The 13,613-nt window shown below is 42.9% G+C and overlaps 1 protein-coding gene across 1 annotated transcript in view; it reads left to right on the plus strand.

Moving 5' to 3' along the window:
* The window catches only part of LOC131687649 (whirlin-like), a 622,772-nt gene that overhangs the window by 514,625 nt on the left and 94,534 nt on the right, over positions 1-13,613 (plus strand). The window contains exon 7 of the mRNA XM_058971745.1: positions 7,458-7,526. Coding sequence (XP_058827728.1) covers positions 7,458-7,526 — 69 coding nt within the window. The remainder of the gene's footprint in view (positions 1-7,457; positions 7,527-13,613) is intronic.

Raw genomic sequence — 13,613 nt, forward strand, 5'->3', positions numbered from 1 at the left:
TTATGAATTACAATCATAACCAAAACTATACATGTCCAGGGAACAATAACAGTAACCCAACCAAGCATTCGAATGTATCGCCGGGGCGAACTAACTTTTTGGAAACACAAATAGTTTCATGAATTCGAGGATTCACAATTTCGGGAACTTGGTCACAATTTTCGTAAATCGTTCAGCTCTCGAAATCGTGCTCTTTTGTTCATGAATTTATGAACGGATTTTTTCCGCTTACATTTGGGATATTGGCTAGGGCGAGCACTCACTTCATGCAATGCGACATGCACATCAACGGACAACGGAGGAAGTTTACTAGCACCCGTAACAAAATGTTGTCTATAACATTGCAATTGCTACTTCGCAAAAGCAATCGAACTTAGGAGTTTTTCTTGACATTGAAGGTTCTTTTTGAAATGTGTCTTTCGAATCCATTTTGAAGCAGCTCGAGGGCATGGTGTAACTATATATCACGAACTGGATACACGCAATGCTTAGCAACCGACATATGTGCTCATCGTTAAGACAAGTAGAGATAAGGAAACTGAGTGTCTGCAGATATCCTCAAGGTGATATGTTATCACCACCTAATTTAAACATCTTACCAAGGTAACAAAAACCAAAGTTTTTGTTATATAACTTATGCCGTTTTCATTTATTATTAACTTATCCTTTACCTAATTTTCAGATTTTTTAAAGGCGAATGTTTTCCTCTAGCATCAAAACTCTAGCTTCTAATATTAAACAGATATAGGTACACTAAATACCCGTTTTTATCAGCCTCGTAGTGTATTTTAGGCTGACAAAATCGGGACGTATTCAACCGAAGCTGTTAAAATATTTTATTTTAGTGCCTAGACATAGTCTCATAACCCTTTTTGATTATTTGCCCCAATTCTCAATTCCCCAGGTTTTCATACGAAATGTTTTGAATATTTTGCATTTTTTGCATCCTTAAGATAAGAAAAATATGCTCATGAAAGGATTTACTCAAATTGGGCTTGGTTCGTTTGCTAGAGCCCATCAAACATATTTTGATATGTGGCTCTATCTATGATAAAAAAAATTAATTTTGTGATCTTGGTGAAATTGGACCCACTCTAACTATTCATTTAACAAAACGATTGGGCTGACAAACTACGAAAACTTTCCCAAAGATATAATAAGGTTACGTTTAGTTTTAGTAAAAATATGAAATTCCTGCTACATTTACATTCTGGACCATGAACAAGGGGCAGTAGGGGTAATTCGGTACCAAAGGGGGTGCTTTGGGGGAATGCGAGCACAACGGGGTGCACTTGAAGTTCGAGGATACTGATACTGATATCTGTACTTATACTGATACTGATTCTGATACTCGTACTGATACCGATACTGATATTGATACTGATACTCGTACTGATACCGATACTGATACTGATACTGATACTGATACTGATACTGATACTGATACTGATACTGATACTGATACTGATACTGATACTGCTACTGCTACTGCTACTGCTACTGATACTGATACTGATACTGATACTGATACTGATACTGATACTGATACTGATACTGATACTGATACTGATACTGATACTGATACTGATACTGATACTGATACTGATACTGATACTGCTACTGCTACTGATACTGATACTGATACTGATACTGATACTGATACTGATAATGATACTGATACTGATACTGATACTGATACTGATACTGATACTGATACTGATACTGATACTGATACTGATACTGATACTGATACTGATACTGATACTGATACTGATACTGATACTGATACTGATACTGATACTGATACTGATACTGATACTGATACTGATACTGATACTGATACTGATACTGATACTGATACTGATACTGATACTGATACTGATACTGATACTGATACTGATACTGATACTGATACTGATACTGATACTGATACTGATACTGATACTGATACTGATACTGATACTGATACTGATACTGATACTGAGAAACAAACAAGGTGCATTTGAGCACAACTGGGGTGTATTCGGGCCAAACAAGGCACATCGGGGTGCATTTATGTTCAAACGGGGAGCATTCAAATTAAATGTGATTTAATTTAGGGGTCATGCATAAATGACGTAGCATTTTGGGGGGTAGGGGGGTATACCAAATTTGTGACGAAGTGTGACGAGGGGGAGGGTAGGGTCAGAAGTTGAGCGACGTAGCATAAGGTTAATTTTTTTTGACGGGCATCAAAACCCATTAATTAGAGAAAAAATTTAATGTTCCTCCATTCCCAAGTTGCTTTTCACGCAGTTTTTCATTTAGTAAATTTTACTGTTCGCGGAATGGCAGGCTCGCAAAGAAAAGGAAAGATTTTTCATGTGGATTTAAATTTCCACATTACTTAGCTAATATTGCTAACTAGTAGACTTATTTTGGTAGCTGAATTAAATTTTCTTTCGGATTCATTCAAGGAAAATTTAGTAATTTAGTTCAGCTTATGTTTTCTAAAATCGTTGGTAGCTGCAGGATTGTGAACTTCTCTTCATGGTCTATGACATGTAAAATTCTAAACAAAACTATCCACACTTTATTTGACATGAAATGGGCTTGTTTTGTAGACAATTGGCTGTTATAATGAAAATGTTGATAAAAGTCGTCAAACATTTTGTAAGAACATATATTTAAAAGAAGTGAAAAACATACGTAATTTTTTTCATCTCACGGACGCGTTGCGTGGGGGGGGGGTAGGGAAATGCTACGTCATTTACAAGGGGGAGGTATGAATTTTGTGACCAAATGCTACGAGGGGGGAGGGAGGGGTCGAAAATCGCCAGAAAAAAGCTACGTCATTTGTGTACGGCCCCTTAGGTACGTATTTTTCCACATTCACTAAACTGCCTATAATCGGAAGTCAGTCCCATGTAGATAGGAAATCCCTTAGAACATGGGACTGATTTGTGATTATGGGCAGTAAACGGGGCGGACATAGCGTAATTGATAAATCGATTGCCTTGCACGCAGCTCACCTGGGATCGATTCCCAACCCCGCACATAGTGTGAGAGGTTGAAATCCCTGTAACCGCAATAGAATGAAATAAGTGCGACCCCTGCTGTATTTCCTAAATTTTACAGCTGATGCGTTAGTTATCATAAAAGTAACATTAAGTGACATGTTTCAATAGGTTGAAACAACTATTTTTTATTTTTGGTTATAGATGTTTTAACTGAATTCTAAAAAAAATCAAATGCTTTCACCATCTAAGAAACCGCTTTTTTTACTCGGTTCCTCTCTTCTACTAGTGGTCATCATTGCAGATCATCCACTTAATGTTATTTGAAAGTTATACATCTATTCTTGTCATTATTCTAGCTATAAAGTGGTTATTCAAAATTAATATCAGAAATAACCATGCGTCTTCATTGACAGTTTTTCAAAATTGTGACTGATTATCGCATGCTTTCGCAAAACTAACTTAAGCTCAATTCAAAGAAGAATTTAAAAGCTTTCGAATGAGATTAGTGTGATCGCGGTTATTCGTGGGCCTCATGGTTGTTAGGGCACGAGAAGCTCGTGTTCAAATAAAGTTCACGACAAACATCTTTCTAATGAATAATTAAACCATTCAGTGACTTATTTTTTGACGATTTTACGATATAATTCAATCAAATGGAGTTTTATGAAGTAAGGTATGCCACAGAAACAACTGTGCTCGTATCACTGTGGCGTGGCCCGATTGGGACCGCTGGTTGATTTGGACCCTCCGCTGTGTCTCAGTTAAGGTAATGCTTTGAAAAGTGTATAAGGTGAAGTGCCTATTTTCACCATACTAAGCAGGGCGCCTCACTGCTTCATTAATTACTCGGCCTACAAACAGTGGAATGCGTACAAGTTGGCATCAACAGCTTTACTTTGTTGTTCAGTACCAAGATAACAACATACATGCGCTGAAAACAGTGAAATTGTCGTGTTTTAGCGCAACGAAAATACGAATCGAGTACCCTTATTGCTGCACTACCATTTGACTCAATGTGTTAAACAAAGATGGCAGACACTGCTCTAACCAACGGTTTCAAATGGGTAGCGTGATAATAGAAACATAGCGATAATGGGCTCATCACCCCACACCATTTATATATTACAAAATTTTGCGGTTCTCAGTTTTCGCGTGCGCGTGTGTGTATGTGTGTGTGTGCTAGGGACATATATTACTTCGCAGCGCTATTTTGACAAATTGCCTACCAAACATGGCTCCTAATCCAGTTTTAGATGATTTATAAATGTTACACATTGAAGTTCCAGAGTGTCCCGACCCCATCCGCCAAAAATTTTCTATTTGTTGAGAAATTTTAAATTAGTATTCCATACCTCTATTTTCGTTCTTAGCCCTCTGACGTTCTGGTGGGACAATAGCAAACCGTCATGCGGCAGTCCGTTCTCCATTCGCTGACACATTTTAGTCCCTTCAGCTTTTCAGTCTTCGGTTTGGAGCAACTCCTTGGCTGAGAGACTCATGCTTCTGTTGCCTTCTATGATGTAGGAATAAGAACCCAATAGATCAGTTCTTAAATAAGATACTTCAACGCGCCGGAAGCCGCAGAAAATAAAGAAGTAACGCTTCTTGTTAAAAGATTTTTCGGTTTCTAGTATTTGACGAGTTAACCCATTATTGCCCAACCTACTATATATAGTAGGTGCTAAGAATAACTCCTAATACTCAATTAATAACGCAGAACAGGCATTAAAAACGAGTTAATATTGTTCATATACTCTTGCAGAATATGTTTAGAGAAGTTAGATTTTTTAAATCGGTGTTTATGTTTTGTTTTTAATCAATTTTCCCTTAAGGGGTTACACATTTTTGTTAGGATGAAAAAAAATCGAATTTTTGCAAATTAGATATTCTGAAACTACATACGCTGAGGTAAATTTTCTCAAAGTTTCATTAAGATCGGAATACTACACCTTGAGTTACAGCTATTCATAGACCGCTACCCATTGATCACTCGTAGGCGGTGCGTAGTGTTTGATACGCTCGACCGTTGACTCGCTGCACCGACAGTAAAACTCGATTATCTCGGAGTTGTATTTTGTTGAAAAGTTCATCCGCGGCGATCACGATATCTCAGGAACCGATTAACCGATCAATCTTAAACTTTCACTGGTTGTTCCTTATCATTTCAGCTGCTTTGAGTACAAAAATAATTTTACTGGAATGACCACATCAGTTTTCTTCGATCGGAAAACACAATTTGTGATGCGCGTGAAAAATAGGTTGGGCAATAATGGGTTAATTAATTTGTACTACCTTGATCCAATGGGTCTGAAAATTACGGTTCCTATTAACATAATGATGAATACAATATAAGTATAAAAAAGACCTGCAGCTATGGTTCAAGAAAATTTAGTTAAGCAAGTGTAAGGATTGAACCCTCAGTAGTATACGTAGAAAAAAACGTGCTTAGTTTTGCACTCAGTTTTTTTCACATACCACCATTATTAAACTGCAAAAGAATATCAATAGTTTTATTAGATAATCATGATTCATATTATTGCAAAATAGTTGAGGGAAAAGGTAGCTGTAGTCTTTTCTTTGTGCAGTTAATGCAACTGCGTGTTAGAGTGACAAAATTCACAGTCATTATAAACCGGGGGCAAGGCGGAACCTATTTATCCTACGCATACTACGAAGCGTTCTAATCTTAGACGCGCTCAACCAATGATACTTGTGCCTTAACCCATAAGATGTCCGTATGTACCGACTTTTCTCTATAATAATGAAACAATTGTGCAATCACCTCCTGAAATGTAAGTGAACCAGGGCATTTTCACTAGTAGACAATATGTAGTCGCACCGCTTTCACAGATATTCCACAAACAACACACGCGCGCTCATACACCAACACCACCGAATGTAACTATTTTTGCTTTTACGCAGCTTCATATAGGTATAAATGCTCTCTTATCCATTTTTTTTCTTTTTCAACTCACAATCACCTCTAGTTTGTTTTTTTCACTTTACAACTCACTTTTTCTTCAACTGTGCAATTTGTAATGGCGTTCTAGCAGGCTACTGATAACTAGCATTAACTCTGTAGTTGTACTCTCTTACTTTTTCGCTGCTGAATTCTGCTGTGCTGGCTTTGTCCCGTATGTCTTGCTGTAAATACTGATTCGAACCACTCAGACAGCGAAGCCTGTCTTGTATAATATACACCATGCTCTACTCACGGCCTGCTCTTCGCTCACGGGAAGTCTTTGAACCAATCTAGATGGAATGAGAATGCCTTCTTGTAGACATATTTTACCTTTTAAGAAATATCGTAGATGTAGATTCATAACATTGGATTCCACTCAGACACGACCTTCCGAAAAGTCGCATCAAAGCGTTGATCCCTTGTCCAATCGAAGGATACGCAACGCGCACCCCATTCGAGCCAAAGTCAACCAATTGAGCATGCGTCCCGTCCCGTTTGAATTGCAGGTTTCCGACACGGATCAGGAGGTAATCGAAGCAACCGGTATGGCGAAGACAACGGTGGCAGCGACGGCGGCAACAGGAACCTTCCCGGATATTCGCAATCGGTACTCCCATTTGGACCAGAACTTTCCAAACCTTCTTTTCTTTTTTTTCGTTCTGACCCTCTCTAGTGTCTCCCGTATCTGACCATGTATGTATATTTCTGTTTGATCCGTGTTTGTACCATACTGCCTGCAGCCCACCGGCACCACTACCATACCGCCCCCTCTCGGCCGGACCAATTCTCCATCATCATCCACCGTCATCATCATCATCATCATCGCGCCATCTGGCGGATCCAGGGCCCGGGGGGACGCCAAACCGGGGTGGTTTCGGTTACGGACTCACGGCGTCGTCACCCCCGGCCGGTGGTGTTCTGGGTTTGAACCCTCTGTATCACCCGAACCGTCAGAAAATTTCCTCGTCGTCTAGCGATGTTGTCAAACAGTTGAAGAATAAGGTGATTTTACGTTTTCTTTTTTCATTCCCCACAATCGTTATCATCGCCGGGAGCAGTGACTCTGTTGTTATGGTGGTTGGCGTTGAGGAATGAATGTTAGTCCTCGCGCGAACAGACAATATTAGCTACAATACCAATGTTTAGGTTGTACACTAATCACATGTTACCGCTAGCTAGATTATTGAACAATACACGATTTTTCTGAAATGATAGTCACACTGGAACACGAACATCATTATCACGAATCTTCAGTTAACTTTCACAATTAAAAACACTGTTTCTGTTTCGTCAGACTTCACACTTTTGAAACTCATTATCACACGACTAGGTCTCAATCGGATGATTATTCTGTCACCGATTTTCCTTTAATCTAAGAATCTATTGAGTCGATGACCTGCTAGTAGCGAGTCATTTAATCAAATAACTTGACATTTGACGCATCACCACGCCGCGAGTAACGCTCTGTCTTTCATTCTGTGTTCCTCTAATTCCAGGATTACAATGATCCGTCGCGACCTAGGAGAGGCAGTGAGACTCAGCTGTCGAGGGCAGATTATGACTCGGTAAGTAGAATTTGTTTTTCAGTAGCATCCCTCAAGCGCTCGGAAGTTCCGTATTCGCTGTTTAACAGTAGAAGAATGTCGCTGATTGTGAAACGCTAGTTACGTTTTATGGTTGTTTAGTTACCGAGTGCTTTGAAATCACTGTAAACGTCGTTCACCGTTTTCGAAAATCCTCCAGGTATGCAATAATGAATTTTTCAACAATATGTTGAAGAAAAAAATGTATTTAGGTGACTCTCAACAAAGTTGCATCAAATTTAGTTTAAACAAATTGACGAAAACGACGGGCGAATGAACATCTGGTTAAAGCTCTCAATAAACAAATTACAATTACAAATTGACGAGAAAATGTCGAAGAAAATTAGTATTTCCAACCACCTTAAAACGGTTATGATAAGCATTTTGCCTTCTGCTTCTGCCCGGGCCAGCGCGAAGCTTGCTAGTTGCTTATATATTGTGCGCCTTGTCTGATGAACAAAACGCAACTGTTATTTCAATTCACACTGTGGTGATCTGTCTAGATGTGTAAGTCGCTGAAATAAGAAACTCCGGCCAAATTTGGTGGCCATTGACTTCCGATATCTTTTCACATAAGACCTAGCATTCGTGATGTGGAACATTTGCAGGAGTTGATAATGGAGCTTAGGTTCACGGATGCCGTCTTTATAGAGCTCTGCCTTTGCAAGCATTCAGTGCTGATGGCGTTCAAAAATCGGCCCAGGCAATACCATTCATTTTGTAAAGTATTTTGTATTCATGTGTTTTTTATAGTAAGGTTTAAAAAGCTTCAAAAGCCTGGCCTGTAATGTATTGGCACTGGGACTCACGAATCACGTTCGTGCCTAACCACTAGAAGCACTCCTTACTCTCCTTTTTCGCCCTTCTTCCCCAAGGAACTACATCAAGGTATTACTTAGTGGAGGGGAGTCTTTTTGTGCTTTTGTCGCACCTCTTTCTACTGATCTTTCTCGGAACCTTGTTTCAATAACTCGACCTATGAGCTTTGATTTAACTCTCGACACTTCTCTTGTTTCTCGTCTCCATCTATTACGTCGCCGTTTAGGTGCTGATTCGATGCGACATTTAGCCATTTATTTCCCAGCTTTTTATCGAGATCGACTTGGATAATATCCGGCGGTGAACTACCCTACTCCAACTGAGAGTTCCCCGACAGCGAAGTTTCTATCGATACCGGTGTTTGTTTCAAGAGCCAATTAGCTCCCATTTTTGTCACGATTTAGTCAGATAGTCAACGGCGTCGAATCTATCCTACTGTGAATTCCCCGGTGGTAGATTTCTTCCGATACCGATGTTCGTTTCCGTGAGCCATGTAGTTCCCCACTTGGTCCCGATCTTCACGAACTAGTCCCCGGCGGTGAACCTAGCCTACTCAACGGGCCTGTCAGTAGGTGCTGAGGTCTGCCTAGCGATTCAGGGTGGAGCATAGCTTTCGGTTCACTGGCGCTCAACGACCCACTGCTAGCTTTTCGACGCGGTTTACTCGGTCAAGTCCCCTGTGATGGATCTAGCCTACTCACGAGCTACCCGGTAGGATGTCGAGGTCGGTCCTGCCATTCATTCTGTGTGACCCAAACTTAGTTCTACGTCGCGTTCTACTCAACTGGTCCCCGGCGGTGAACCTAGTCTACAACGACGAAGAGTTTGCCGGTGGCGGAGTTTCTCTCGAATCCCGATTTGTGGTTTCACGGCGACTTTCTAGCCGATGGCGTTACTTTGTTAATCCATTCGCCACTTCCTCTGCAACTCGGAGAGTATACTCGTAACTACTCTGTTGACAGCGTCCCAGGTATGCTCGTCGTGGCACATCTCTTCGACGATATTGTCCGCTGTCACACCAGGCATACCCCTACGAACTTCTGCGAACCTCTAACCACGTTCACACATTCGAAGCTTGTCCAAACCGATGCAAGTACTTCCGGAAGCATTCGTGCCCGGACTAAAACTACACCAACTGGAAGTCCACCTCTCCATGCTACCTAGGCACCCAAGTCAACACATTCGGGATGAGTCGGTGGGTCCACCTTCCTTCCGTGTTGTCCCACTCCTGCTGACACTTAGCCAACGTATTCGCTCGGACCACTCTCCTTGCATTACGTCCACTTCTCCGCTGGTAGCATTCCACGTTCTCAACCAGAATGATGCAGATGGGGAATACTACCTCCGATGATGTTGTCCTGTAACCGCTCGCGACTCGTATGGCCATTAGCCGGAATGACCTGTTCAGATTTTCACGCGCAGCACCTCAGGCGGGAACCCCGTATCGGAGTACTGATGACGAAACCGTAGATAGCAGACATCTCGTGCTGCTTCTCGGATCGCCGCCGTTCTCGCTATTGATTTCGTTGCCTTTGTCGAATTTTCGCAGGCGTAGTCGAGGTGGTTGTTGGAGCTCAACCAGTCGTCGATTATCACTCCCAATTGCTTCAGTGCACGGTTCGATGCAATCACGTGCCCGGTTCATTCAGCTCTCGTTGACGTCTATTTTCTCCGTCGCTGACACCTACACTTCTTCAAGTGTCTCACCCATCACCGTTAGTGACACGTCGTCCGTGAAACTAACTATTTTCACTTTCCTGAGCAACTGCAGTGTTAAGACCCCATCGAACATCCCGTTCCAACGAGTTGGACCGAGAATGGAGCCCTGAGGAACACCCGCTGCGACTCGCATTGACTTCTGCCCTTCTTTCGTCTCGTACAGCAGCACTCTGCTCCGGAAGTAGCTCTTCAGAATCTGGTATAGATAGTCGGGAACCCAACAGCGCTGCAGCGGTGGCTTCTGATCTAGCGCTGTTGAATGCATTCTTCACATCTATCGTGACCCCAGCGCCGTATCGATCTCCACTTCGCTTCTGTTTAGATACTTTCTCAGCCCTCTCGAGCTCTGTCCGAATTGCATCCACTGTCGACATTCGTTTGCAGGATCCGAATTACAAGTTGGATAGTTTGCCCCCATCCTCCGTGCATTTCGTCAACCTGTTAAGGATGATTCTTTCCAGGAGTTTTCCGAGTGAATCCAATAGACACATGGGCCTATACGAGGCCGAATCACCCGGTTTCTTCCCTGGCTTCAGCACCACACCAGCTTCCGTACCTTCCACACTTCTGGGAAGTTGTCTTCATTTAAACACTTCTTCAGCACTTTTCTGAACATGTCCGGATATGCCAGGATCGAAGCTTTCAGCACCACGTTTGGTATTCCATTCGGACCGGGAGCATTTTTTGATTTCAGACGCTTCAATGCTTCTGTGAGCTCATCGTTAGTCACTTGCCGATCGTTTGCTCCTTCTGCTTCGCCGAACGGTTTCAGTGGTCAGATAGTTGTATCGTACTTCTGGAAAAGACCCTCGGCGATTATCTTCAGTTGACCCGGACACATTCCGGCTGACGTCGTCGAGCCTTTCATTAGCAGCCCTAGCTTCCTGAAACGCTACCTTGCGCTCTTCTCTATCTGGCTCCGGTATTGCTCTCTGAGACAAGCAGCGCGTCGCGTACTAAGCGTCTTGTTCCACTAGCCAGACGCCGTCTATTACGTGGTTCCAGTTTTCGCGGCATTGTGGTACCCGCATCCATGTTCTCGGCTCCGCCGTTCGGCTGAAATGCCTCAACGAAAAGGTCTTTGTTGAAGGCTTTCGTCTTCTACTTTCGCTAGACGGTCATCTTTCCCCGTGCTGCAGCAGGGTTCCGTTGACCGATACGGTAGCGAATCGCCTTGATGTCGCTATTCGTATACAATTCGCATACTCTCCAATCCATACTCGCTCTCATTGAAGGACTTCTTAATGTGACGTCGATGATAGATTCCTTCCCGTTTCTCCGAAATGTGCTAACAGAACCTTCATTGCACAACCGTACTTCGTAACTTCGCCAGAGCTTCCTGCAGGATACTCCTTCTTGTGTTGGTTACTCTACTGTCCAATTCCACAGCCCAGGTGTTGTAGTCACCACCAATGACTACCGGCTTCCGACCGATCAACTGCTCCGTTAACTGCTGTAGCATTAGGCTGAACTTCTCTACTGTCCTCCTTGGATGAGCATAATAGGTGCACACGAAGACGTCGTTGATCACGAAGCCCTCATATGAGCGTTCCACCACTTCTTGAATGGGGAATCTGCCCATAACTTGTATCACAGACGCTTCCGATCTATCCGCCATCCAGTTACCGTTATCAGGGGGACCTGATAGCGTTCTGTGATCAAAGCGATATCACACATAGTTTAAGTAGTAGACTTCCAGAACAGTTGCTGTGTGTTTTATCTAGGTTATCTCCATTACCGTTGGCCTGCAATCGCCTTCTTGTAGGCAGGGCATTTAAAGCCACCCGTCTGATTGTCGTTTCCGTCCGATGGAGTGCAAAGTAAGCACTTCGGCCTCTGCGTTCAGTTTCTTGCAGGATGACCCGTCTTCCCGCATTACCAGCACATCCCGGATCTATCCGGGTCTTTGCAAGCCCCTGCTAAATGTCTAAAGCCCAAACATTTGAAGCATTTCTTCGCTTATTTAGTTACTCGCGGAGCTGCTCTCAATGGGTATTTCGACCATCCAACAGTAACTTATGTTCAGCGCCTTGTATGTAGCGGTTACCGGTAAACGAATCATCGCTGTCTGAGTTCTTTAACCGGATCGTCAAGTGCACCTCGCCCAGGTTACACTGCCGTTTCAGTTCACTTCTCAGCTCGTCTTTTGTCGTGATTTCATCAAGGTCCTTGTACACAATCACCATCTCCGGGTTTAAGGCATTTTCACTTATTGATTTGGTAATATGTAGTCTTCTGCAAGGTCGAGCTGCTAGTCGCGGGATCCTTCGTCAACTCGAAGAGCATCTCGCCTTTTTGGGTACGCCTGCTTCTTACCACGTTATCCACCAAATCCATCAGCTCCAAATCCTCTCTGACCTTCTAGAGCAGCGCTGCATAGGTCATCGCGTCATTGGCTTGGACGAGCACGGTCTCTCCCATTGGGGCCTTCTGACGAGCCGGAGGTTTTATTTTCCTCTTCTGCTCCCACTTTTTGTTTTTTCTTCAGCTGTTGCTGTTTCCCGTATTTCTCCTTCCGACCTACAACGATACTCCAGCTTTCTCCCTGTTGGATGACGTCCTTTGCATCGGCAACAACAGTGTCCTCGAGCATCTGCCTCTTGGGCTCGCCTGGTATTCCGTCTCCTGGCGAAGTTCTTGCCCTCTTTGGTGTCGCGGAAAGTGACGTGATCTCCACTTCAATCTGCTTCTCCTTTGGCTACTTCGAGGGGGATATGAAGATAGTAACCTTCGTCGATTGCTCGCTCAGCTATATCAACCCTCCGTTGCCATTGTTGTTGCCGTGTCATACTCCTTCACGGCAGACAGTAGCGCCTTTCGGGACCGATACCTCGTTAATGTCCTTGTGGAGCTCCTCCACCAAGTGCTTAGATGTCACCTCTTTTAGCTTTTATAGGGTGAACTCATCCAACTCTGCTCTGGCTGTGGTTGCTGTTGCTGCTGCTTCTCCTCCTCCTGTTTTTGATGAATGACTACAGCTGGTGGTGGTGGTGGTGACCTCACCAAGCCACCTCTGGCTAACAGGTTCGCCGTGCCTACTCTGTATGTGTAAGTATCTTGTCTTTTCTTCGTGTGCGTGGGTGTGCGGGTGTTAACTATCCTAACTCCCTGGGTTTACAGAATAAAGATGTTTCCATGAATTTATTCATGCAAATTACTTAGATCCCGGATTTAGGTAGATGTTAGCTCGATTGAATTCCGATACAGGGAAAAGTGTGCTCCGAAGCTGTCGTTCCATCAACCAACCCCGCCCTAGTATAGACGAATTTTGCGCCAACTCGAACAAATGTTGGCAGCACCGTCTCAGATTTTAATGCAACTCTCTGAACATGAGAACATTGTCACAAAAAACCACTTTGCATACTTTGTTTTCCCAAAAATGTTCTAGGCTGTCTTTTGAAAAGGGTCAAACTTTTTTATAATTTTTTTCAAATGGCTATGGTCTCAAAATGACGAATCCTTCGAAAAATGTGTTCGGAATGATTTTCACAAAATAAGTCAAATTTTTGAATAAAAATTTTTGAATAAAAA

The sequence above is a fragment of the Topomyia yanbarensis genome, chromosome 3 (assembly GCF_030247195.1).
Source record: "Topomyia yanbarensis strain Yona2022 chromosome 3, ASM3024719v1, whole genome shotgun sequence".
NCBI lineage: Eukaryota > Metazoa > Arthropoda > Insecta > Diptera > Culicidae > Topomyia > Topomyia yanbarensis.